A 25,246-nucleotide genomic window follows, 5' to 3' on the forward strand; every position below is an offset into this window, starting at 1 on the left:
ATGCCAACTCCTGTTGAAGTCAATGGGAATTTTGTTGGTTTAAGTACTTCAAATTTCAATGTATTGAAAGCAAGTGTGGCTGGATTTTTAAGAAAGATAACCAGGAATCTTTCTGTGTAAAGTTTTGATAAGTGAATGGCATTCAAACTTAGATTATTATTTATATTGTTTTTTGATTTACAAACACAAAAATAAATACTTAGACCAACTGTCAAAGCAGGCTACCCAGCTGTCGCTACCACCAAAACCAACAGCATCTGCTTCGACTGTATATGAGAACGCTATCTAATGTTATCCAACAAGCTTCATCTCATGTAAGGAAAATATAAATGTTATGCTTGGTATGATTATTTTAAGCAACCACCTTTTATGGGGAGGGAACAACTGATTTACTCAGTTAAAGCAGATGTCATTTTCACATAAACTCTGTAAAAGAAGGATTATGCACGAAGCCTTTGGCACACACTTCTGGTATTAACCACAAAAGGCTACGTATGTGTGTCTTCTCGGAATTATGACATTTTGTACTTATTTGCTACATCAAAGTAGATTACATGTTTAGCTAATTATATGGTCATCAGATTATAAAAATACTTGGGTTCTTTCTGCCTGAAGCACGGGGTGCAGGGGATTCACTGGAACCAAGATTTATTGTCTATTTAGCACACTTTATATTCAGTTTTCTCTTATCACATTCACACAATATAACCCCCATTTCCATCACCTTGATTGTCTCCCTCTGCAACATCAGCTGGTTTACAGCACACATTCTTTGATCAAGGAGATGAACAGCCTTCTCCTAGGTTGCAATGCTGTTTTATTGCTGACTAACAAGGGGTGCTTAAGGTTATAGTTGTTCTCCCCTTTGCCTCATGGAGTCAGAAGGATATTACTTCCTTATTGCTTATAGCTCTTGTAACCAAGGGTACTGAAATTAGAAAAACTTTCAGCAAACTTTCAAGTGATGCTGTATAGATTTCTCATTTCTATTTTATACAATTGAGGAGTTCTTACGTGAGCTGATGCTTCCGTCCAACATCATCTGGCCAGGCAACAATACATTTAGTCATTCCATTATCAATCATGATCGGCCTTGGCTACACTCACACTTTACAGTGCTGCAACTGGGGTGTGAAAAAGCACCCCCCCTGAGCGCTGCAAGATACAGCGCTGTAAAGCGTCAGTGTAATCAGGGCAGCAGCGCTGGGAGCTGCACGCTACACCCGTAAGGGATGTGGTTTACATGCAGCGCTGGGAGAGCTCTCTCCCAGCGCTGCCGCTCTGACTACACTCACACTTCAAAGCGCTGCCGCGGCAGCGCTTTGAAATTCTAAATGTAGCCAGCATAAAAGCACTGCGGGAAGGTGAGTCCAAAAGCCACCAATCATATTATTCCTATAATTACTTTGGTGCTCACAGCAGAAAGTTTGGGCTTAAAGGGATAAATTATAGCCATGTACCTAGGAGAAAAATGTGGTAACATCATTGTTATTGTTGTACCAATAAACTAGTCAAAAATTATAATGAGGGCAAAAATATCCTAAATCATGTGTCAATAAATAACCAAAACTACATATTTCAATTGATACATGGTTTTTTGTTAGGTTTGGTTGAGTAACTTCCACTGGAAAGAAAAATTAAAACATTTTATAACAAGTCACTGCTAGTTTATCCCAAGGGAATGCACTATTGTGTGTGAAACTTCTTATACCTTGTATCAACAGTGTCTTAGTTAGTACAATAATATTCATAGAGAGCTATTCTTTTGTGTAAGAGTACATGCATAATAAGTTTGCAGTGATCCTCCTTCCTTCTAATCTTAATTACTGCTTCCTCGCTGTATGTTATAATTTACTAATTTGGAAAGCTTGAATGAACTAAGATAAACGAAACTTTCTGCAAAGACTAAAACGAACTATTGTCCATGAATGAACACAGTCCACCTTAAATAAGGAAGACAGCTGAATGTGCTGCTGTTGTGGAACTGATGTTAGGCCCAGCTGAATAATTGCAAAGCCAGCTCAGTCCACAAGAATGATTTGCTACATTGGTGCAGCTGTCTCTCACTGAAGCCAGAAAAAAGTACTGAAACTGTGGTGTGTGTGTTGGTCTGAATCTTGGTAGCATGAATTGCATTCACATTTTCAGTAGCAGATGTGTATATATATTATTCCTATTAAAGCTTTGAGTTACATACCGCTTTGTTGCATGGAATCTATTTCCCGCTATCCAGGAAGATTAAATTAAAGCAGGGTCTCCACCAAAGCCTCCTATTTTATTCTCAGCCACAGATTGTGGTCTTGCAAGTTATTTGTCATGGATCTGAATTGTTGATTTTAGCACTGGAAGCTCCTTGTGTCACCCTCCTCCTCTTTCTGTGACCACTCTAGCACTTGTATTAGCAGTTTAAGTGGTATACTGTTGATCCTTTTCTCCCACACCTGTTCAGAACAATCATGTCATGTATCTAGCTGACTCTAAAATTACTTGGAAGAGCAATGCCTTGTTTTTAACTTCTCTGTGTAAAAATGCAGTTGTATCCTAGAGACTATATAATTAATTATTCATATCTGCCTTATTCTTTATCATGGTTGTTTCAAAGTCTAGTTGGAGTGGAAAACTCCAATTACTTCCTTGTTTTCATAGCAAAGAAAGTCTGGCTATTGAAGAGAATTCTGTCCAGGTCTTGATATAATATAGACACGATAAAGAATCCATGAACACAAGCACCATAAATATTGCATATCTGTCAGAGCCTTATTTATCGAGAAGTAATGAACAATTCCTGTGATATTTTGCTGCTTTAGTCTACAGTATATTAAGTTATACTTTGCTAGACCCTGGCCAGGAAAGAGTCAATCAGTAAACAATCACCTAAGTGTTTGCTTACAAAAGTTTATGAATCTATCTGTGTTCTATTCCATTTCTCATAATGAAAAGCAATTCTGAAATATAAACGTCAATTATGGCACTGCCTGAGCTGTCAATGAGGAATTGAAATTGAACCAAGTGTTGCATCTAAGGAAGGTATTACAGCAATGCAGAGCAGATTAGTGAGATGATGGTTTTAGATAAACACCAACAAGTTTAGACACTCATCCCAAATCTAGAGATTTCTTCTCCCTCCCTCCTTGCTACATCCCTGAGGTCCCCTTCTCTTTCTCTTCTCCCACTCCCTACAGGCTTCAATTCTGCCCCACTCTGTGTGACTTCCTCCCTATGCAGACGAAACAACTGGATCAATTGCACAAACTGTAGTATGAACATTATGTGCTTATGAACTTTTCCAAGGGAGCCTGGAGGGGCTTGATATCTGGAATTTTGAATCTCCAGCTACTGATACGCCTCTGCCTGAAGGCCTCCATGTAGCTTGTCTGCATTAGCGATACTGTGCAGGTTCTACAGGTATTGTTATATACAGTGCAGCTGGAAATATCAGTAGATCCTTTGGCTGGCAAGAAAGAAACAGCTCAATGCTAATCATTGTGACAAAGGCAAAATGACTGGGGTCTGTCCCCATAGTAACGACTAGCAGTAAGGTAAGTGACTTTTAGACATGCCGCTTTTAGCTTGCTACTTTAGGATAAACTGTTTTAAATTAGTGTGTTTCCTCGAGGTGAGACAACTGAGCTTGAGCAAACATTAACATCTATAACAATAAATGGAAACAGAATCTTTCTGTTTCCAGGAGACAGTGTCAAGATCTATTTAAGGTCAAGTAAAGGATAGCTAAACATGGTTAGGCAGAGCTGCCAAGTTTTGTTTTTGAACCTTACCATATGACTAAAAAGGTTTTAGCTTCATAGATATTTTTACCAAGAATCCCTAAGGGGTAAAAGTAGATACAGGTGAGAATGGGCTGAGGTGGAATGTATTTTTTTAAGTGTTTTTTGACAAGTTCTAAGGATGTACATAAGAGTTATCAAAAATCTTTGATTTAAAGCCAGAAAAGCAACCTGTGTCTGAATTCTAAAATCAAAATACTGTTCCCTCTTAAATCATATTTACTTCTATTTGTACTAACTATGGGCTAATTATCAACAGCACCATTCTCTGTTAAAATTTGGTAACTGTTAATCAGGACATGTTTCTATTTTCAGGTGTAATTTTCAGCATACATTGAATGTGCAATGTACTGCAAGGACATAATGACTTATTTTGCAGGATATTATGCAAGCAAATCTGTTTATCCTGAACTTGATTTTTCTGACACAAGGTTGGCGGGGACTGAGTGTGTTGCAACAGTTACTCTACTTCTGAATAGTACTGCAGCTCCTGGTGATTGATTGATTAAATAATGCCTTTGGAAGGGTTCCAGAGGGAAGCATGTCTGTTACGTGCCTGGATGCTCTGCAAGGATGAGGCCCACACACACAGGTGAGTTAATTGGCTTTAATGAAGGTTAAGTGACACACCCGCAACGGGGACTCCACGCGTTGCTGCCACTGGCTTGGGGAGTCCAACGTCCGAACAGCTCGGTCAGTGTGAAGTCCAACGCGCAAGCTCCAGCCCATAGCAATTATAGCATCATGCTAATATCATGCAAAGCAGCCTCTACATATGCAATGGGGGACTTTCCAACAGCAATGGCCGCCTCCCCTGGCCTCGGGCCAAGGACTTTCTGCAGTTCCCCAAAACACCGGGGCTTCCCACACAGGGCAGTTCTAACCGGTTAGAAGCAGCAGCTGCTAGCAACTTATGTCCGCTAATAACCTCTCCTTGAGAAAGCGCAGGCCCTAGCTAGACCGTGACAATATCTTCCGGGGTCCCCTACACGTCTTACCCTTGCAGATAAACGATGTTTCTGGCAGAGACAGTTGGCAGGAGACTTATATGTTGCCCTTGTTTGATAGGAGAAAAAATTTCTGTCAGAACATTGCAGTCCCATTGAGAAGAATCAGTGAAACCCAGATATTTCCTGAACTGTGGACTCTGAGTCACTGCCTTGAAATGACTTGGGGAAGATTGTCAACTCAGAGAAGGTAGAAGGGGAAAGAATAAAGGTGCTTCTAGTGCCTGGTGGAGATTGGGGAGAAGATTGATCGAAAAAGGATCAAGGAGAAGATCAAATAGGTCTGGAGAATTTGGGACGTCAGTTTAGCCTGCTTTCACTCCTTTTCCTTTCTTGCAGACAAGGAAAAATAACTTCCAATGAATTTAGACTACTTCCTAGTAAAGAAAAGTGTTCTCATTTAGCATGTGGACCATAAATGTACCAAAATCTTTCAAGCTGCTCCTGTTGTGAAATAAATTTTGCAAATCTAATGGAGCATTTTGAAAATATTAAATTGCCTCTTATTGAAGACATTCAAAATCACAATGAATATAATCTAAATTTTGTTCTTGAATAATAAATCCTAACAATTTGTGGATGCTAAGTTTAGTATCTGAAGCATATTTCTTTGCCTTTTCTTTGTTGTTGCATCTTGATTCAGAAATAGCATTGTGGATTATGACATTTTCAGTAAGAGATCATATAAATTCCACCTCCAAACAAATGACGGATCTTTCTGGGGTGAAAAAAATTATTTCTATTTACATGAAGATTTAGGAACCTTCTATGATATTTAACATTTAAAACAAAGCAAAACTCAGAAATAAAAGTCACTTTCATTCATTACATTAACCCAGGTTTGAGTCAGCTCAGTGACCTAGAGGTGAAAGGGTCTATATCCCATTACAAATCTCCTAACCATCCAATCGCTCAGTAAATAGGCAGATATTAATCCTTTTTGTTAATAAACCACTGAAGTGGCCAGTTGTGAAACTGTTCCATAATCAAAGTCTTGCAATAAAAGAATATTCCTTTATCTTTAATTTTTTTTATTTACCTTTCCATTGCATCTCTTACCTGTCAGCAGCAATTGCAGTCCTGGAATAAATACTCACAAACATTACAGTTATAGGAAAAAGTTCTGAAACCTGCAGAATTCCTTGCCAAAATACCAGACGTTGTGGCTGGCATAAATAAAATTGAAAAGTGTATTGAAAGCAGCTATAAGTAGATCAGAAAGAGCCAAATTAACAATAAAATAATTGGTAACACTCCTCTTTTTTGTGTGCTACAATAATCCAGATGACAGTCACATTGCCAATAACTGATGTAGTAACTATGAAAGAATAAGTGATAGCCCAAAGGGCTATTTGCCATCCAGGCTGGGTAAACGTTCTTGCAGTCCAATTGCCATCATCCTCAGGAGAGTCAGCCCGCGAAGAATTGTTCAAGTTTAAACGTAGAAAACCTGTTTAGCATTTGATGATTTCTTACAATAGTCATTGGTGTTCTGAATTCCTTATTTAGATAATAATTAGAAGTAATTAACAAAATGTATCAGAATTCAATACACGACATCCTTTTGCCCTGTTTTACAAGTAATAGAATATAGTGCCAAGCGGAAATGTTATATATGAAATACCTGCTACGCAGCCCTTTAATTTATGACATATTTGAAAAGATATTAAAAAAAAAAAAGAAAAAGGAAAAAAAAAGGAAGTCCAAGGTGATTTGAGATTCTTTTGTATTTTTTTTTAACAATTCCAGACCTGTGGTTGAGAATCTCTTTACTTTTTTTTTACCTCTGAAAATCTAAAGCAAGTGTCAAATCATCAAAAGTTCTAATCCAAATGGAAATCCTTCTGGTTCTGAAAAGTGAATCCTTGATATTAGAGAATGACAGAAATACAAAGACTCTGTGGTAGGAGTGATGGTATTTTGTTGTCATCTCTCTGTTTATAAATTTTCTACAAGGTCTAAAAGGATTTTTGAGAGGAGGTGGAGTCTACTGCATACAAGAGCTAAACAACAAATTTGACATCAAATGAAATTTCATGAGGTGGTGCTTAAACTTTTCTGTGTGGGTTCTTCAAATAATCTCTGAGATTAGTCTATTCCTGTCAAGTTTTATAACCCTAGATGTGGATGGTAGCATTTTACTAATCCTGCATTCCTTTTGCTTCCAAAACTCTCATTGACATTAATGGGCACTTCAGTGTTCAAGGAGTGCAGAAATGGGCCAGTGGAATACTACAGATGTAAATGGAAGTGAACAATACTAAAGTAAAAATCTACAGAAGACATTAGAAGGAAGTTAACAGTTATGGGAAGTTAATTCAATACAATTAGCCAAGGGGAACAATAATTTGCGAAAGGTGGTATCTCTCTCTGATGGACACTAGCCTAGGGTATGAGAGACCTGGGTTCAGTTCTCTACTCCACTAGGGACATCATGTGCGACTGAGCCTCTCTGTGCCTTAGCTCCCCATCTGTAAAATAGGAGTTCCAGAATGAACCCAGACACTGCTGGGATAAAACCTATCCATTATTGCCTAATATGGAGTGATCTTGATCTTAATGTTCAGTACTTTATATTTTTTAAATGGTTTATATTTTACATTATTGAGACCTGGTCTACACCTAAAACCTAGATTGACCTAGCTACATCACTCAGGGCTGTGAAAAATGTCTTGCACTGTATGATGTAGCTGGATCGACCTAACTCCCACTGTAGATGCTGTTAGAGTGATGGAAGACATCTTGTGTTGACCTAGCTGTCCCCTCGTGCAGGGGTGCATTTACTACAAGAATGGAAAAACACTTTCTGTCACTGTAGTGTCTACAGTTTTGCCGCTGTAGCGCTAGTACTGTAGACATACACTGAGACAATATGCTTATTGTGTTTCATAGGTCCTGCCTCAAAAAAACCCTTCAATCTTAAGGCACAACATGTGTAGGATGGGATTTTAAAGAGGGCTCAGCATTGGCCTAATTTTGCTCCCCTTGATGTAAATAGGCCTGCAGGTAGAAATTGTTGTCCTTCTGTCCTTCCACAGCATACACTTTCCTTGGATAATCATTTACGGTGGGGAAATGCAAAGAAAAACTTTCCATTTGAGTTCCACATTGTCATAATGATACTATCCAAGCAATAATAGTTTGTGAGATTCCATACATGCCCCTTTCAGGCTCCTCTGCAATGGAGCAGTTGGTATTATTTCATGATCTCTTTTACCAGCAGAGCCAACTATATAGTATCAAATGATCTCTCTCTTACTGCATTAAGATGTGAAGAAAGCCTCCATTTAACTCATTGCATGATCACAGCAAATTTTTAAAGCAGGTGTTCTGTGAGACAGAATGAAGGAAAAGTGTAATTATGATAAATAAATGCTTACCAAACTATGCATACCAGGCCTTGTGCTGTTATGGTAGAACCTCAGAGTTCTGAACACCTTGGGAATGGAGGCTATTCATAACTCTAAAATGTTTGTAACACTGAACAAAATGTCATGGTGGTTCTTTCAAAAGTTGACAACTGAGCATTGACTTAATACAGCTTTGAAACTTTACTATGCAGAAGATAAATGCTGTTTTCCCTTTATTTTTTAATAGTTTACATTTAACACAGTACTGTACTGTATATGTTTGTTTTTTTGTCTCTGCTGCTGCCTGATTGTGTACTTCCAGTTCAAAATGAAGTGCGTGCTTGACAGGTCGGTTTGTAACTCTGGTGTTCATAACTCTGAGGTTCTATGTATCTGTTATATTCCCAAGAAAATATCACTCTGTCTTCATATTCAAATCTACCTTAATTCACTCCTTCCCTTTCCTTCTATAGGAACACATATACAACAATACATTTTTAGATGTCCTATTATACAGTTTTACACACCCTTCCCAGGTTTTTCAAAAACCTGTTCTACTCAAACCTCACCAAACAACTTAGAAACTCACAACTCTCTGCAGACCATACAGCATAACTTTTATCTATTCTGCAAGATAGTTTCAACTGTTAATAGTATTCCACAAGGTTTTCATGGCCTGACTGTAGTATCATTAAATTCCAAAGATAATCTGAGCAAGATTCTCTCCTGATTTAAAAAAAAACAACCCCCCCAAAACCCCAGAAAAGTGCTGTCTTAATTGTATCTACAGATTGCAGAATAGAATAAAAGATTAGAAGACAGTGCAATTTCAAGATGAAACCAAATCCATATGGATTACTTGAAATTCTAAAGTGACCAGGGTGTCAGTCTCTCTCATTAAGCTCCACAAACATGATAAAAGACTACTTCTGCTCACATAATGCTCCATTACAAAGCTTTTTAACCTGATCACACCCATCCTTGTGTCAACACTTCAGCATATTATTTTAGCCGCCTCATATCTTTACTCTCGTTAGTACACTCCCACCTTCTCATTCATTTTCTATTTGTATAGTGCCTATATTATCACACAAGAGTCCTGCCAGTTGTATAGATTGTTTTTTTTTTTTTTTTTCTTTTTTAACTGAGCCAAATGTTCTCATGGCTTGTGCACTGAAAACTGTAGTAATTAATTTAAAACATGCATCTAAATTCTTCAAAGAAGCCAAAACCTCCTGGTTAGTATATTATTTATAACACAAAGAAGGTCCCTCTCAGAAGAACTGAAAATTTACTGTAAAATGAGGATAATGATATTTACTTCCTTTGTAAAGCAGTTTGTGATCTACTAATGAAAAGAGCCATAACAGCTGGATAGTATTAGTAGTATTTATTTATTTTCATTGCAAGAATGTTTAAATCTTGAACAGTATTAAATAAGTAACAATCCTAGAGGTTATCTCAAGAAAAAGAACTGCCAGCTTGTAAAAAGATTAGTGGTTGAGCCGTGAAGCATGTGTCTTACATGTTTTCTGTTCTGGAAAAATAATACAAGATATTACAGGAAGTAGAGTCTGTTCCTATAGCTGTTACACACATTGAACTCTTGTTGACTTCAGTGAGAACTTTGCACATGTAGCAGTTACAAAAGCAGGACCTCGCAACATTAACCTCCTATTAGTCGAAATCCACCTTGGGTGTGGCAAAATAGAGTTTGATTGTGGCTGTCTGAGTCAGAGTTGTGCCGGGGGGAAGTCAGTATATGAGCCACTGCACTACCGGTAAATCCTGAGGACAGGCAGAGTGTTTTTGCTAACAGGGGGATGTGTGTACATATGTGTTTGTGTGTGATGCTTTCCAATGATATCCAGGGCTCAGAGGTACTTCACTACCACTTGCCCTTGGCATGAGGAAGCCTTGTCTGTATGCCAGGGATCAGATCCCTGACTATATCAGCTACAAGGAACACAAACACTGCCCAGGCAGTGCTTCAGTTACACAACTGGCACACTCCAACACCTGAGTTCTTTGAGTGTCTCCCTAAAGTGCTCAGCCCCTGTTGCACTAGATACTCAATTTCCAGATCCTCTGTTCCCAAAGGAACAGTACACCATAGCTTACCAGATACACCAAAGGACAGAGTTCTGCTTAACACACAGCACTTAGATTTGTTTATAGCAAAAACAAGAACAAGTTTATTTAACAAAGTTCAGAGATACTAGAGATAGCAAGTAGATATACTGGAAACAAATGGTTACATATAAAACAAAATCATATCGTGCAGTCTAGAATCTGAACTTATCTAACAAGATGCCCTTTTGTCTAATAAAGTACTGCTTACACAAAGGCCATCTCATAATGTTTTCAACAAGATGGCGGAGACCATCCTTTCCTAAAACCGAGCCCACTGGCAGCTTGTATCCCCAGAAGAAGGAAGCCAAGCCATTGCTCTGCACCCCCCTAGCTATATTAGACCAGTCCTTTGTTCTTCACCTATAAACTGTCTCCTTCCCATCCTGACTGGTCACCTCTTTCCTCTTCCTGTTAATTTATTCTCATGGAGTCCCCACAATCTCTTCATTTGCATTTGACTCAGTATGCAAATAGACTTCCACTCTAAGAGACATGCTATACACATAATATATGTGTCTCCTTCCTCCTGTCTGGTGGAACCTCTGGGTGACCTGTCTTTAACTTCAAGGATTTAAGAACATAATTCCCTATATATATAAAATCTCCTTACATATTATCTGCATGTACATTTTGCAAAGATTACAATGTCCAGTGCAACACAGACTTACAATAAAGACCTTACATGAGACTCTTTGGTGAGCAAGTGTAAATAGCAGACGCAAGGGAGCCCTGTAACCCTTATGCACCACTGTGCCCTCCACCACAGTGTTCTAATAGGCTGCTCCTACAACCTTTTGAGGAATACCATGTTCTCCTCCCCTTGAGTCTATCAGCCATTATAGAAAAAGTTGGGGCCATGCCCATACCTCTTTTGGAGCATCTGACAATACTAACACTGCCCCTTATTCTTGAACTGCGCCAGCACTAGGGACAAGGTCATGAGGACCCCTGACGACCTCTTCCACACATGTTCACTAGCAAAGGACCAGCTGCAATTTGACCATAATATTTCAGGAGCTCTCTCAATATCCAGGAGCCATTTCATAAATGGTAAGGGCATGCAAGCTTTATCTCAGATGGCAAAGGGGTCAGAAAAGCTCATTGATCATTTCCTTATGCTGGATGCCCTTACAGATTGTGCCATGCAGAATATGTGCTAGCAATGACCTTGAGCCATGAAGAGAAGGCAACGCCTCCCTCCACCAAAATCTCATGGTGATATTACTAGACTTTTCAACACAGCCAATCCCTGTGCTGTACAGCAGGGATGGATGAAGTTAAACTGATTCTGTTTATTCCTTTTTGACAAATCCCAAAGACTTTGACTGGCAGCTGCTTCTTCACTTTGAACGTTCTTACATGTGGAGTCCCACAAGGCTTGAATGAAGGTAGGTTTGGCAGAATTCAATTTTAATTTTTTTAAATAATTTTGACAATTGATGATTTTAAAGCATTTTTGCAATTTTTATCAATTTAAATTTTCACTGTGAAAAATTATGGGTTTTAAGCATTTTTTATCATCAGTTTAAATTTTGACAGGTGTGGGAAATAATGGAAGGAGGTCAGACTATAATTATTTAATTACAGTATATACTGAGATTCAGAAAGTTAAAGCTTTATAACCATTAAAGTAAATAGTCCATAATATGTCAAAATATGCAACGTTAATAGCCTTAACTCAAACTCTAAAGTTTTCAAGAAGCATGTTTCTTACTTTGCTTAACTGTAAATTTCAATGATCATCAATGGAAATATTTTTGATCAGTTTGTGTGTGTACAGTGAAACTGACATTTATTGACATTTACCAGTTAAAAATCTAATCCTTCCAAGCCTAAACATAGCTTTTTGGCTATTCACATTCAAGACATGCTAGCAGAGAAAACTATCAGATCATGAGCTCAAATGCCAATAGGCTGTGAATGGTGTCCATCCATATATATCTTTCTCATCAGGAGCAGACAATATCATGACACAATTGCCCCAATATGTGTAATAGACAGTAAGCATTTGGCTGGAAAGTAGCTGGCTCATTCTTAACCTGGGTAAGATTGAGACAATTTAAATGAGGAGAAAGTACTTCAAAATTGTGACACTGGCAAACCAGGTGCTAGCTCAGGCAAAGGTCCCCACGTCTCAGCTGGACACTAAAAGAGACATAATTGCAGTGAGTTAATATTGATAAAATAGGTATTTGAATTACAAGAAAGTATTTATTGTTGAGAGTCTTTTGAATGCTTGTGAATTGCATGCATTGATCTTAGTTGTAACTTCTGTGTTCCATATTGCAATGTAATATTTGAGTGATTGTATTGTGAGCCTCTGCGACTGTATGAATTGCTACACAGGAGAGAGAGATTAATTAGTGTGAACAGCTGCTCTTCTACAGAAATTGTTACACACACACCCGTCCTGAAAGAGGAGACCTATCAATACCAGGATGTGGCTGATGGAAACTCCCTACACTGGGATTGAGAAACCATCAACAAAAGAATCAAGATTCTTATTGTTGGTCTGCTCTCCTCCCTCTGAAGTTGAGTCATGCAAGTGGACTCCTACAGTCAGCTGAGAGCACATGGATGGCAGGAGGGGGATAAAAACCTGAAACCAAAGGAACTAAGGATCTCTATGCTGCTTGGACTTGGGGTTGGGAGGCAAGGTGTTTCTATAGATAAGCAAGAGATCCCCAGCTGCTTCACTAGAGCTATCTGATTAAAGAAGTTATATTACCTTTTGAAGCCTATGGCTCTGTTTACACTGGCAAGTTTCTGTGCAGTAAAGCAGATTTCTGCGCTGTAACTCCCAAGGTGTACACACTACCAAGCCACTTAGTGCAGAGAAACTGTGCAGTTGCAATGCTTTAAGAAAAACACTCCAATGAGAGGCGTATAGGTTTCTGTGCAGGGGCTGGAGCACTGCAGTGCCAATGTAGACATCGTGGTCCATTACAGTGTTGCAATTGGCCTCCAGGTGGTGTCCCACGATGCCTGTTCTTGCCTCTCTGGTCATTGGTTAGAACTCTACTGCCCTGCCCTCAGATGACCAATCGTCATCTCAACCCCGTAAATTCCTTTGGAATTTTGAAAGTCCCTTTCCTGTTTGCTCAGTAATGCATGCAGTGGTGTCAGCGCATCTTTCCAGGTGGCCATGCCTGCTCCATGCACCAGGCAAGTCCCTGCTTGGAGCAATGCTGAACTGCTGGACCTCATCAGCATTTGTGGAGAGGAGGTTGTCCAGTCCCAGCTGTGCTCCAGCCGTAGGAATTATGATATCTACGGGCAGATTTAATGATGTATGACAGAAAGGAGCCATGACTGGGACACACTGCAGTGCAGGGGCAAAGTGAAGGAGCTGCGGAATGCCTACCACAAGGCAAGGGAGGCAAACCGCCACTCTGGCGCTGCACCCACAAGCTTCCAGTTCTACAAAGAGCTAGATAAAGAGGAGGGGAGGGATAGCTCAGTGATTTGAGCATTGGCCTGCTAAACCCAGGGTTGTGAGTTTAATCCTTGAGGAGGCCATTTAGGGATCAGGGGCAAAAATTGGGGATTGGTCCTGCTTTGAGCAGGGAGTTGGACTAGATGACCTTCTGAGGTCCCTTCCAACCCTGATATTCTCTGATTCAGTACTCAGCAGCAACCCCACCTCCACTGCAAAAGCCTTCGTGGATACTTCAGTGGCTCACTTGCCAGTCAAGAGTGGAATCCAGGAAGAAGAAATCTTGGACAAGGATGTGGAGGGGAAGCGGGACCCAGAGGCAGAGGATGCCTCAGAGGTGCATGCAAGCAGGATCTCTTTTCTCTGCCCCTGCAGCTGCTCACCATTTTAGGGGTTTTGTGGCTCATGTGTGCTTGCCTGGGGTCAGCCAGTTAGTGACAGGTGTGTGAGTACTGGCTGTGTTTTAAATCACTGAATCACTGTTCTCTGTGTTGCAAACAATACTGCTTCTGAAAAAAGGTTGTGTTTAAACTTCACAGAGATGATCTTGAGAACCAGCCTCCCTCTTTATCGGTGGCTGAACGGCTGCGCAGAATTAGAAAGTGGCCAAGAAGAACTAAGGAGGACTTTCTGCATGATGTTATGATGCACTCCTCCGCCAAGAAACAGGAATTGAAGAAGTGGCAGGACAGCGAGAAGAGGGACAGAAAGGAGAATGCCGCACGCCAGAATGAAGCCACGGAGTGGCTCTTAAAAGTTATGGAGAGCCAAGCAGACATGCTCTAGGCACTACTAGCTCTGCAAACTGAGCAGCTCCATGCCCGCCCTCCCCTGCAGCCACAGTCGCAAAACTCTTTCCCATGGACTAACCCCCCCCGACCCCACCAACACACTCTTATCACTTCTCCTCCTCACATTCCACTTCTCCCCCTCACAGTCCAGAACTGTGAACTCCCACTACCCACTGCACTCAACACCCATCCCTCTGAAGTTTGGCCCTGCTGAAGTACAGCATCCACTGCATTGTACTCCAAAGGAGAAGTTTGGGTATGATCCCTGGACAAACACAAATCTTTAACTGTCCTGGAACCCCACCTTCTCCTGGGACATTCTCTTCCCCCATCCCTCTCACTGCTGATTTTTTATATTTTTTTTGTTGGTTGACTCTCTCCTCCAGTTGTTGTTTTTTAATAAAAGAATTGTGTGGGTTTGAAAGCAAGCTTTATTCTACTAATTGAAAGCAAACAGAGCCCTGCAAAGCAACAGACAACTTTGTTAAACCTTCATATTGCATCATTTGTACCAATCACAGTCACCTCCGAGCATTACAAGGACTGCACTCCCAAGCATAGCAACAAATATTAGTGGCTTTCAGCTTCAAAAGGCTGCCTCAAGACATCCCTGATCCTTATGGCCCTGCCACTGTGCCCCTCTAATAGCCCTGGTCTCTGGCTGTTCAAACTCAGCCTCCAGGCACTGAGCCTCTGTGGTCCAGGCCTGAGTGAAGCTTTCACCCTTCCCTTCACAAATATTATGGAGCGTACAGCATGTGGCTATCAGCATAGGAATATTGTCATTGGCCAGGTCTAGCTTCCCATAGAGGCAATGCCATAGGGCCTTTAAATGGTCAAAAGCACACTCAACAATCATTCTGCACTTGCTCAGCCTGTTGTTGAACTGCTCCTTGCTGCTATCAAATTGCCCCATATATGGCTTCATAAGCCACGGCAGTAGGCGGAGTCTCCCAGGAGCACAATGGGCATTTTGACTTCCCCTAGGGTGCTCTTCTGGTCTGGGAAGCAAGTCCTTGCTTGTAACTTCCTGAAAAGGCCAGTGTTCTGAAAGATGCATGTGTCATGCACCTTTCCAGATCAGCCTGCGTTAATGTCTGTGAAACACCCACGGTGATCCAAAAGTGCCTGGAGAACCATAGAGAAATACCCCTTCCAATTAATGTACTGGGTGGCTAGGTGGTCTGGTGCTAGAATTGGAATGTGCGTGCTATCTATCGCCCCTCTGCAGTTAGAGAAGCCCATTTGTGCAAAGCCATCCACAATATCATGCACATTGCCCAGAGTCACAGTCTTTCGGAACAGGATGTGATTAATAGCCCTGCTATTCAATCAACACAAGTCCACTTTCCCAGTCTGAACTGGTTAGTGACTGATCAGTAGCAGCCTGGAGTAGCCAGCTTCCACAGTGCAATTGCCATGCGCTTCTCCAACGGCAGGGCAGCTCCCATTCTTGTGTCTTTGTGCCACAGGGCTGGGGCGAGCTCAACACACAGTCCCATGAATGTGGCTTTCCTCATTCTGCATTCTGACGTTCTGCAGCCACTGCTCGTCATCCCAGATGTGCATCATGATATGATCCCACCACTCACTGCTTGTTTCCAGAGCCCAAAAGCAGCGTTCCACTGTGGTCAACACCTCCGTGAATGCCACAAGCAACCTCGTGTCGTAGCTACTATGCATGGAGAGATCAATGTAGCACTTCTCTTGCCTTTGTAGTTTAAGGAATAATTCCACTGCCACTTGTGAAGTGTTGGTCAGAGCGAGCAGCATACTGGTCAACGGTTCAGGATCCATTCTTGCAGCCCAAAGAGGCAGGGAGTGCAGTACACAAACTGTTGAAAGATGGCGCCAAATGTGGATGGACTCACAGGGATTGCTGGGATGCAAAGCAAAGCATCATGGGGCATTGGGACAGGACCTAGGATACCCTGCGACTCCCATCCGTCTTCCCACAACTCTTAGCAGCAGACAAGGAAGAAATGCTCTGTGGGATAGCTCCCCAGAATGCACCGCTCTGAATACCGCTGCAAGTTCTGCAAGTGTGAACACGCTATTGCACAGGCAGCTGAAAGTGTGAACACACAACAACAGTTTCCTCTCAGTGCTTTCTGAGTGGCATTGTAACTGCTGGCGCTGTAACTCTGCCAGTGTAGACATGCCCGAAGATTGTAACTTATTTGTGTGTCTGCTTGCTTTAACCTTATAAATAACTCTTTAATTTCCTTTTCTTATTTCATAAGTTTTCATGTTATTTACTATAGGATTGGCTACCGCTGTCATCGTTGGTGTGATGCTAAAACATAGCTGACCTGGGCTAAGTAACTGGTCCTTAAGATTATGAGTAACCTGAATTGCTGTGATTCTTGGTATTCTTGTGTCACAGATAGGGTTATCATACATCTGGGTTTTCCCAGACACAGCCTCTTTTTGTAGTCACCTTTCTCTGTCCAGGGCGGGGGGTGGAGGTGGAGGTATGGGAGGGATTTTAAAAATAACAGGCAAAGTCCAGGGTTTTTGCAGACCAGACAAGCTGGCCCCAACTGGTCTGCTTCCTGATTGGTACCCCCCCTGCATCTGCATCTGATTGGTCCATTCCCCTGCAAGCCACAGTTGCTGAAGCCCACCCCCCACCCTGCCCCAGCTTTCAGCCATGAGGAAGGGGTCTCGCCAGAGGGTGCTGGCTGACAGCTGTTGCTGCATCCTGGGCTTGCACCAGTCACCCTGCTACTGTGGCAGGGAGCAACACTGCCCCCCTCCCACCTCCAGCATCTGACTGGCAGATTTCAGGCATAATAATTGAATAAAAGATTAAGAATGTGATCTGAAAGACTTCTTTTTTGTGGGGTGTGTGTGTGTGTGTGTGTGTGTGTGTGTCTGTGTGTGTAACATAATAGTTAAAATAATACTAGAACTTTAACATACATACCAATGCTACATTTCACATATTTTTCCATAAATGTATGGGAGATTTCAAAGTGTAATTTCCACTTAAAATAATAGAAGAAATACAGGTAAATCTTTTGTGTACTAGTTTGAAAATTATTGTTCTTGAAATTTTAGGAGATGAATGCTTATAAAAAAGCTGTATTACATCTTATTGATCTATATAAATGGATGACCTATTCTTTGGCTGGCACGCAGGCAGGGCTGTTCTTCCAGAAGCAAACATGGTCAGTGTTGTAGCTAGGATCAAAGGATTCCAGGGAAATTATTGAGATTTTACATAACTGATTAATCTATAAACATACAGTGTAATACATAGCAAATGATTTTGTAGCGTTAACAGCTAAGGTTTTTAATACTACCAAATTGTCATAAGTATACGGCAAAGTGATAATGACTGACATGCAAATCTTTATGAAAAGGGCAAGAGATTATGAAAATATTGAACCTTTTTAATTTCAGAAGGTTTCTGCAAAACTTCAGCTTTTGCAGTGTGAGACCTTTATCCTTTATTATTCTTTCTCTGTTTCTTGGCCAGTGGACAAGAACAAATTCTATGATGATTGTCAGTTCTGAATAAGCCGTGCTCTCCCCTCCTCCCCAAAATAGTCTTTTTGTATGGCTATTGGAATAAAGTATTAATCTCTCTCCTCAAGTTTATGTATAGTAGTTATGTTATGTCTCAGCACTGGATGCCTATTGTATAACTATTAATGCTTGCTGTTTCTCACATTAGTAAGACTTTGGATAAGCATCTGCTTAGCCCAGAATGCTAGAGCACACGATCAGTACAATTGCTGTGGCTCCAAACTAGTAACTTTGGCACCAATCCTTCAATTTACAGTGTGTTGGTGGACTGCTGCGCCCATATGTTGTAAATTACAGGATTGGTGCCTTTAATTTGTTATGTAGAGTAGCAAACATTATTACATATTATAATGCACAATAATAGTGAAAGATCAATGGTTAATTGTATTATTATTTGTATTGCAATAGTGCTTAGAGGATCCATTGGAGCAAGCATTTTACACACACCTAACAAAAGAAGTGTGTCTCCTCCAAAGAACTTACAATCAAAGTTTCCTATTTTACAGAGACTTAGGTACATGCTTAGCATTATGCACTGAGTGGTCCTATTAAAACAAATTTCTTGTGCTTACAAGATTTCAAATATGTGGGGCCAAGTTTAGTTGACCTCAAGCTGACCTATAATTTTTGAATCACAAAAATACATTTATATTCTAAATGTTTATGTTCACAAAATTGGATGTGTACTTGTGTTTGTGTATGTAGTTTTTAGGCACAAACATTAATGTATATATTTTTGGTGGGAAAAGCAGAGGGTTTAGTTGAAAATTTGGCCTTAAATATTTGTTGATAGTGTCTTAAAACAGCTAATTGTCAACTGCACAGGCCATATTGCTAAACTCATGAAACACTGCTGTACAGTTACTAAAGCTCTGTGGATAATGCACATTCCATTTCACGATGGATTTTGAGATTTTGAAATCTGGCTTAGTTCTGAATTGGAATGAAAACCAAAAATTTTGAGATTTCCTGAAGGAAAATTCTGGAAAAAAAATTTGTTTCAGGTCAAACAAAATGTTTTGTTTTAACAAGTTTTAACAAGTATCAGAGGGTAGCCGTGTTAGTCTGGATCTGTAAAAGCAGCAAAGAATCCTGTGGCACCTTATAGACTAACAGACGTTTTGGAGCATGAGCTTTCGTGGGTGAATACCCACTTCCTCAGATGCATGTAATGGAAATATCCAGGGGCAAGTATATATATGTGTGCTAGCAAGCAAGCTAGAGATAACGAGGTCAGTTCAATCAGGGAGGATGAGGCCTTTTTCTAGCAGTTGAGGTGTGAAAACCAAGAGAGGAGAAACTGGTTCTGTAATTGGCAAGCCATTCACAGTCTTTGTTCAATCCTGAGCTGATGGTGTCAAATTTGCAGATGAACTGAAGCTCAGCAGTTTCTCTTTGAAGTCTGGTCCTGAAGTTTTTTTGCTGCAGGATGGCCACCTTAAGGTCTGCTATAGTGTGGCCAGGGAGGTTGAAGTGCTCTCCTACAGGTTTTTGTATATTGCCATTCCTAATGTCTGATTTGTGTCCATTTATCCTTTTCCGTAGAGACTGTCCAGTTTGGCCGATGTACATAGCAGAGGGGCATTGCTGGCATATGATGGCGTACATTACATTGGTGGATGTGCAGGTGAATGAACCAGTGATGGTGTGGCTGATCTGGTTAGGTCCTGTGATGGTGTCGCTGGTGTAGATATGTGGGCAGAGTTGGCATCGAGGTTTGTTGCATGGATTGGTTCCTGAGCTAGAGTTATTATGGTGTGGTGTGCAGTTACTGCTGAGAATATGTTTCAGGTTGGCAGGTTGTCTGTGGGCAAGGATTGGCCTGCCACCCAAGGCCTGTGAAAGTGTGGGATCAAGTTTTAACAAGTTTCATTTCATTTCAACAAGTTTGACTGTTTTATGTAATATTATATATACAAGATAAAAAATTTGAAAAGTTGTTTAAAAAAATTAAAAATATTTCAAGCACAAAAATGTTAAAATGGGATGTTTCAACATTGTTGGAACTATTCTTGTTTGTTTCTTCTGAAATGAAATTCCAGCAAAATTAGGTCAATTTCACAAAGCATTTTGATTTAGACAGACTTGCATATTCTGACAGAATATGCTTCTGCTGAAGTTTCTCTAACCAACTCAGTTTTTATTATGTCTTTTAGGCTTAATATTTGGATAGTCAGCTTTATATTTGAGAACAGGGTTCTTGTAAATATTAATATCCTGCTTGCCTTGGAGAATGGAGCAAGCTGGCAAAATGGAGGAATAATGCAATTTGTGTATTCATGTACCCATGATGGGAAATAATCGTTATTGCTGGGCTGCTCAGCTGAGAAGTTTTGTTTTCTTTTGTTTTCCAGTTTTGTTTTGAAGAGCTAATAAATTTCTCAGGAATAATAATATTTAGCACATAGTAGGACTTTATATGTTCAAATATTTTATAAAGAATAACTAAATGGAACAGTAGGGGATTAAGAAATCAATAACAGTGGACCAAGTTTCCAAGTGGAAAAACAACATCGCTTGCCTCATAACCTAAGTCGTGCAGAACGCAATGCCATCCACAGCCTCAGAAACCACCCAGACATTATCATCAAAGAGGCTGATAAAGGAGGTGCTGTTGTCATCATGAACAGGTCTGACTACCAAAAGGAGGCTGCCAGACAACTCTCCAACACCAAATTCTACAGGCCACTTCCCTCAGATCCCACTGAGGAATACACTAAGAAACTGCAACATCTATTCAGGACACTCCGTACACTAACACCGGAACAAATCAACATACCCTTAGAGCCCCGACCAGGGTTATTCTATCTACTACCCAAGATCCACAAACCCGGAAATCCTGGACACCCCATCATCTCGGGCATTGGCACTCTCACTGAAGGACTGTTTGGATATGTGGACTCTCTACTCAGACCCTATGCCACCAGCACTCCCAGCTATCTCTGTGACACCACTGATTTCCTGAGGAAACTGCAATGCATTGGTGACCTTCCAGAAAACACCATCCTAGCCACCATGGATGTAGAGGCTCTCTACACGAGCATCCCACACACAGATGGAATACAAGCTGTCAGGAACAGTATCCCTGAAGATGCTACAGCATAACTGGCTGCTGAGCTCTGTGCCTTTATCCTCACACACAACTATTTCAAATTTGATGACAATATATATCTCCAGATCAGTGACACAGCTATGGGCACCCACATGGCCCCACAATATGCCAATATTTTTATGGCCGACCTGGAACAACGCTTCCTCAGCCCTCATCCACTCACGCCCCTTCTCTACCTACGCTACATTGATGACATCTTCATCATCTGGACCCATGGGAAGGAGTATCTGGAAAAATTCCACCATGATTTCAACAGCTTCCACCCCACCATCAACCTCAGCCTAGACCAATCTACACGGGAGGTCCACTTCCTAGACACAACGGTGCAAATAAGTGATGGTCACATTACCACCACCCTATACCAAAAACCTACCGACCACTATGCCTACCTTCATGCCTCCAGCTTCCATCCCGGGCACATCACACGATCCATTGTCTACAGCCAAGCACTGAGGTACAACCGCATCTGCTTTAACCCCTCAGACAGAGACCAACACCTACAAAATCTCCACCAAGCATTCTCAAAACTACAATACCCGCATGAGGAAATAAGGAAACAGATCAACAGAGCCAGACGTGTACCCAGAAGCCTCCTACTGCAAGAGAAACCCAAGAAAGAAACCAACAGGACTCCACTGGCCATCACATACAGTCCCCAGCTAAAACCTCTCCAACGCATCATCACGGACCTACAACTCATCCTGGACAATGATCCTACACTTTCACAGGCTTGGGTGGCAGGCCAGTCCTCGCCCACAGGCAACCTGCCAACCTGAAACATAGTCTCACCAGTAACTGCACACCGCACCATAGTAACTCTAGCTCAGGAACCAATCCATGCAACAAAACTCGATGCCAACTCTGCCCACATACCTACACCAGCGACACCATCACAGGACCTAACCAGATCAGCCACACCATCACCGGTTCATTTACCTGCACGTCCACCAGTGTAATATACGCCATCATATGCCAGCAAGCCCCTCTGCTATGTACATCGGCCAAACTGGACAGTCACTACGGAAAAGAATAAACGGACACAAATCAGATATTAGGAATGGCAATATACAAAAACCTGTAGGAGAACACTTCAACCTCCCTGGCCACACTATAGCAGACCTTAAGGTGGCTATCCTGCAGCAAAAAAACTTCAGGACCAGACTTCAAAGAGAAACTGCTGAGCTTCAGTTCATCTGCAAATTTTACACCATCAGCCAAGGATTAAACAAAGACTGTGAATGGCTTGCCAATTACAGAACCAGTTTCTCCTCCCTTGGTTTTCACACCTCAACTGCTAGAACAGGGCCTCATTCTCCCTGATTGAACTACCTCATTATCTCTAGCTTGCCTGTATATATATACCTGCTCCTGGAAATTTCCACTACATGCATCTGACGAAGTGGGTATTCACCCACGAAAGCTCATGCTCCAAAACGTCTGTTAGTCCATAACGTGCCACAGGACTCTTTGCTGCTTTTATCTCTACTAGAAATACCTCGCCTGATGCATCCCAAGACCACATTAGCTTTTTTCATGGCCATATCACATTGGTGACTCATAGTCATCCTGTGATCAACCAAACCTCGAAGGTCCTTCTCCTCCTCCGTTACTTCCAACTGATGTGTCCCTAGCTTATAACCAAAATTCTTGTTATTAATCCCTAAGTGCATGACCTTGCGCTTTGCACTATTACATTTCATCCTATTACTTTTTCTCTAGTTTACAAGGTCATTCAGATCTTCCTGTATGATATCCTGGTCCTTCTTTGCATTGGCAATACCTTCCAGCTTTGTGTTATCCACAAACTTTATTAGCACACTCCCACTTTTTGTGCCAAGGTCAGTAATAAAAAGATTAAATAAGATTGGTCCCAAAACTGATCCCTGAGGAACTCTACTAGTAACCTCCCTCCAGCCTGACAGTTCACCTTTCAGTATGACCCGTTGTAGTCTCCCCTTTAACCAGTTCTTATCCACTTTTCAATTTTCATGTTGATCCCCATCTTTTCCAATCTAGCTAATAATTCGCCATGTGGAACCATATCAAATGCCTTACTGAAATCGAGATAAATTAGATCCACTGCATTTCCTTTGTCTAAAAAATCTGTTACCTTCTCAAAGAAGGCGATCAGGTTGGTTTGGCACGATCTACCTTTTGTAAAACCATATTGTATTTTGTCCCAATTACCATTGACCTCAATGTCCTTAACTACTTTCTCCTTCAAAAGTTTTCCCAAGACCTTGCATACTACAGATGTCAAACTAACATGCCTGTAGTTACCGGGATCACCTTTTTCCCCTTTCTTAAAAATAATAGGAACTATGTTAGCAATTCTCCAGTCATACGGTACAACCCCTGAGTTTACAGATTCATTAAAAATTCTTGCTAATGGGCTTGCAATTTCATGTGCCAGTTCCTTTACCTTTCTTGGATGAAGATCCCAGTTTAGGCTCAGTTTGGCTTCTACCTCGGATGTGGTAATATTTACCTCCATAACCTCATTCCCATTTGTCACCCTACCATTATCCCTAAGCTTCTCATTAGCCTCATTAAAGGCTGAGGCAAAGTATTTGTTTAGATATTGGGCTATGCCTAGATTATCCTTAACCTTCACTCCATCCTCAGTGTTTACTGGTCCCACTTCTTCTTTCTTTTTCTTCTCCTTATTTACATGGATATAGAACCTTTTACTATTGGTTTTATTCCCTTTGCAAGGTCCAACTCTATATGGCTTTTGGCCTTTCTCACTTTATCTCTACATGTTCTGACCTCAATAAGGTAGCTTTCCTTGCTGATCCCTCCCATTTTCCACTCCTTGTAGGCCTTCTGCTTTTTCTTAATCACCTCTCTGAGATGCTTGCTCATCCAGCTTGGTTTACAACTCCTGCCTATGATTTTTTCCCCTTTTCTTGGGATGCAGGTTTCTGATAGTTTCTGCAACTTTGACTTGAAGTAATTCCAGGCCTCCTCTGCCTTTAGATCCATGAGTTCTTCAGTCCAATCCACTTCCCTAACTAATTTCCTTAATTTTTTTAAGTTAGCCCATTTGAAATAAAAAACCCTAGTCGCGGATCTATTTTTGTTTATTCTTCCATTTAGTTTGAACTGAATTAGCTCATAATCGCTTGAACCAAGATTGTCCTCTACAATCATTTCTTCTATGAGGTGCTCATTACTCACCAAAACCAAATCTAAAATGGCATCCCCTCTTACTGGTTCAGCAACTACTTGGTGAAGGAATCCATCAGCTATCGCATCCAGGAAAAACTGAGCCCTATTATTATTACTAGCACTTGTCCTCCAGTCTATATTGGGGAAGTTAAAGTCTCCCATGATCACAAAATTCCCATTAGTATTTACTTCATTAAAAACATTAAAGAGGTCTCTATTCATATCCAAATCAGATCCTGGTGGTATATAGCACACCCCAAGCACTATCTCAGGGGAGACTCTAGTAGCTTTCTTTCCCAATGTGATTTCTGCCCAGACAGACTCTGTCTTATCCATTCCATCACTTCTTATTTCTTTATAGTCTACCTCATCATTGATATAGAATGCTACTCTACCACCTTTGCCTTTATTTCTGTCTTTCCTAAACAACACGTACCCTTCAATATCTGTACTGCAGTCATGGCTACTATTCCACCCTGTTTCCATTATCCCTATAATATCTGGTTTCACTTGCTGCACGAGTAGCTCTAGTTCCTCCATTTTGTTATCTAGGCCCCTCACATTAGTGTAAAAGCATCTTAATTTTTGCTGTTTGGCTTCGCTCAATTTCTTTACCCAATTAGGCATTGACAGTCCACTGCCAGTATCACCTATTAGACTGGTATCTACACTACCTTTCCTCCTTATGTCCATTCTCCTACCCATGGCTGTATCCTTTCTTACTTCGTTTTCTTCCCTCTCAATGTTAAAATCCAGTGTGGAGATTACTGTACATCTCCCAACCATCTCCCCTAAATTCGTAGTTTAAAGCTGTCTTTATCAGTTGTGCTAGAAGTCTATTTCCTTCCCTACTCAGATGAAGTCCATCCCGAGAGAACAGTCCTCTGTCCATGAATGCCTCCCAGTAGCCATACATCCCAAAGCCCT

At 40.9% G+C, this 25,246-nt stretch overlaps 1 protein-coding gene across 1 annotated transcript in view; it reads right to left on the minus strand.

Moving 5' to 3' along the window:
* TACR2 (tachykinin receptor 2) overlaps positions 1-24,859 on the minus strand; it is a 34,475-nt gene extending 9,616 nt beyond the window's left edge. The window contains 6 exon segments of the mRNA XM_050960756.1: positions 1,015-1,090; positions 1,342-1,460; positions 5,852-5,912; positions 5,915-6,051; positions 6,053-6,242; positions 24,715-24,859. Of these exon segments, the coding sequence (XP_050816713.1) occupies positions 1,015-1,090; positions 1,342-1,460; positions 5,852-5,912; positions 5,915-6,051; positions 6,053-6,242; positions 24,715-24,859 (728 nt within the window).
* Between the last annotated feature and the right edge of the window lie 387 nt (positions 24,860-25,246).

Source organism: Gopherus flavomarginatus, chromosome 6 (genome assembly GCF_025201925.1).
Source record: "Gopherus flavomarginatus isolate rGopFla2 chromosome 6, rGopFla2.mat.asm, whole genome shotgun sequence".
Taxonomy (NCBI): Eukaryota; Metazoa; Chordata; order Testudines; family Testudinidae; genus Gopherus; species Gopherus flavomarginatus.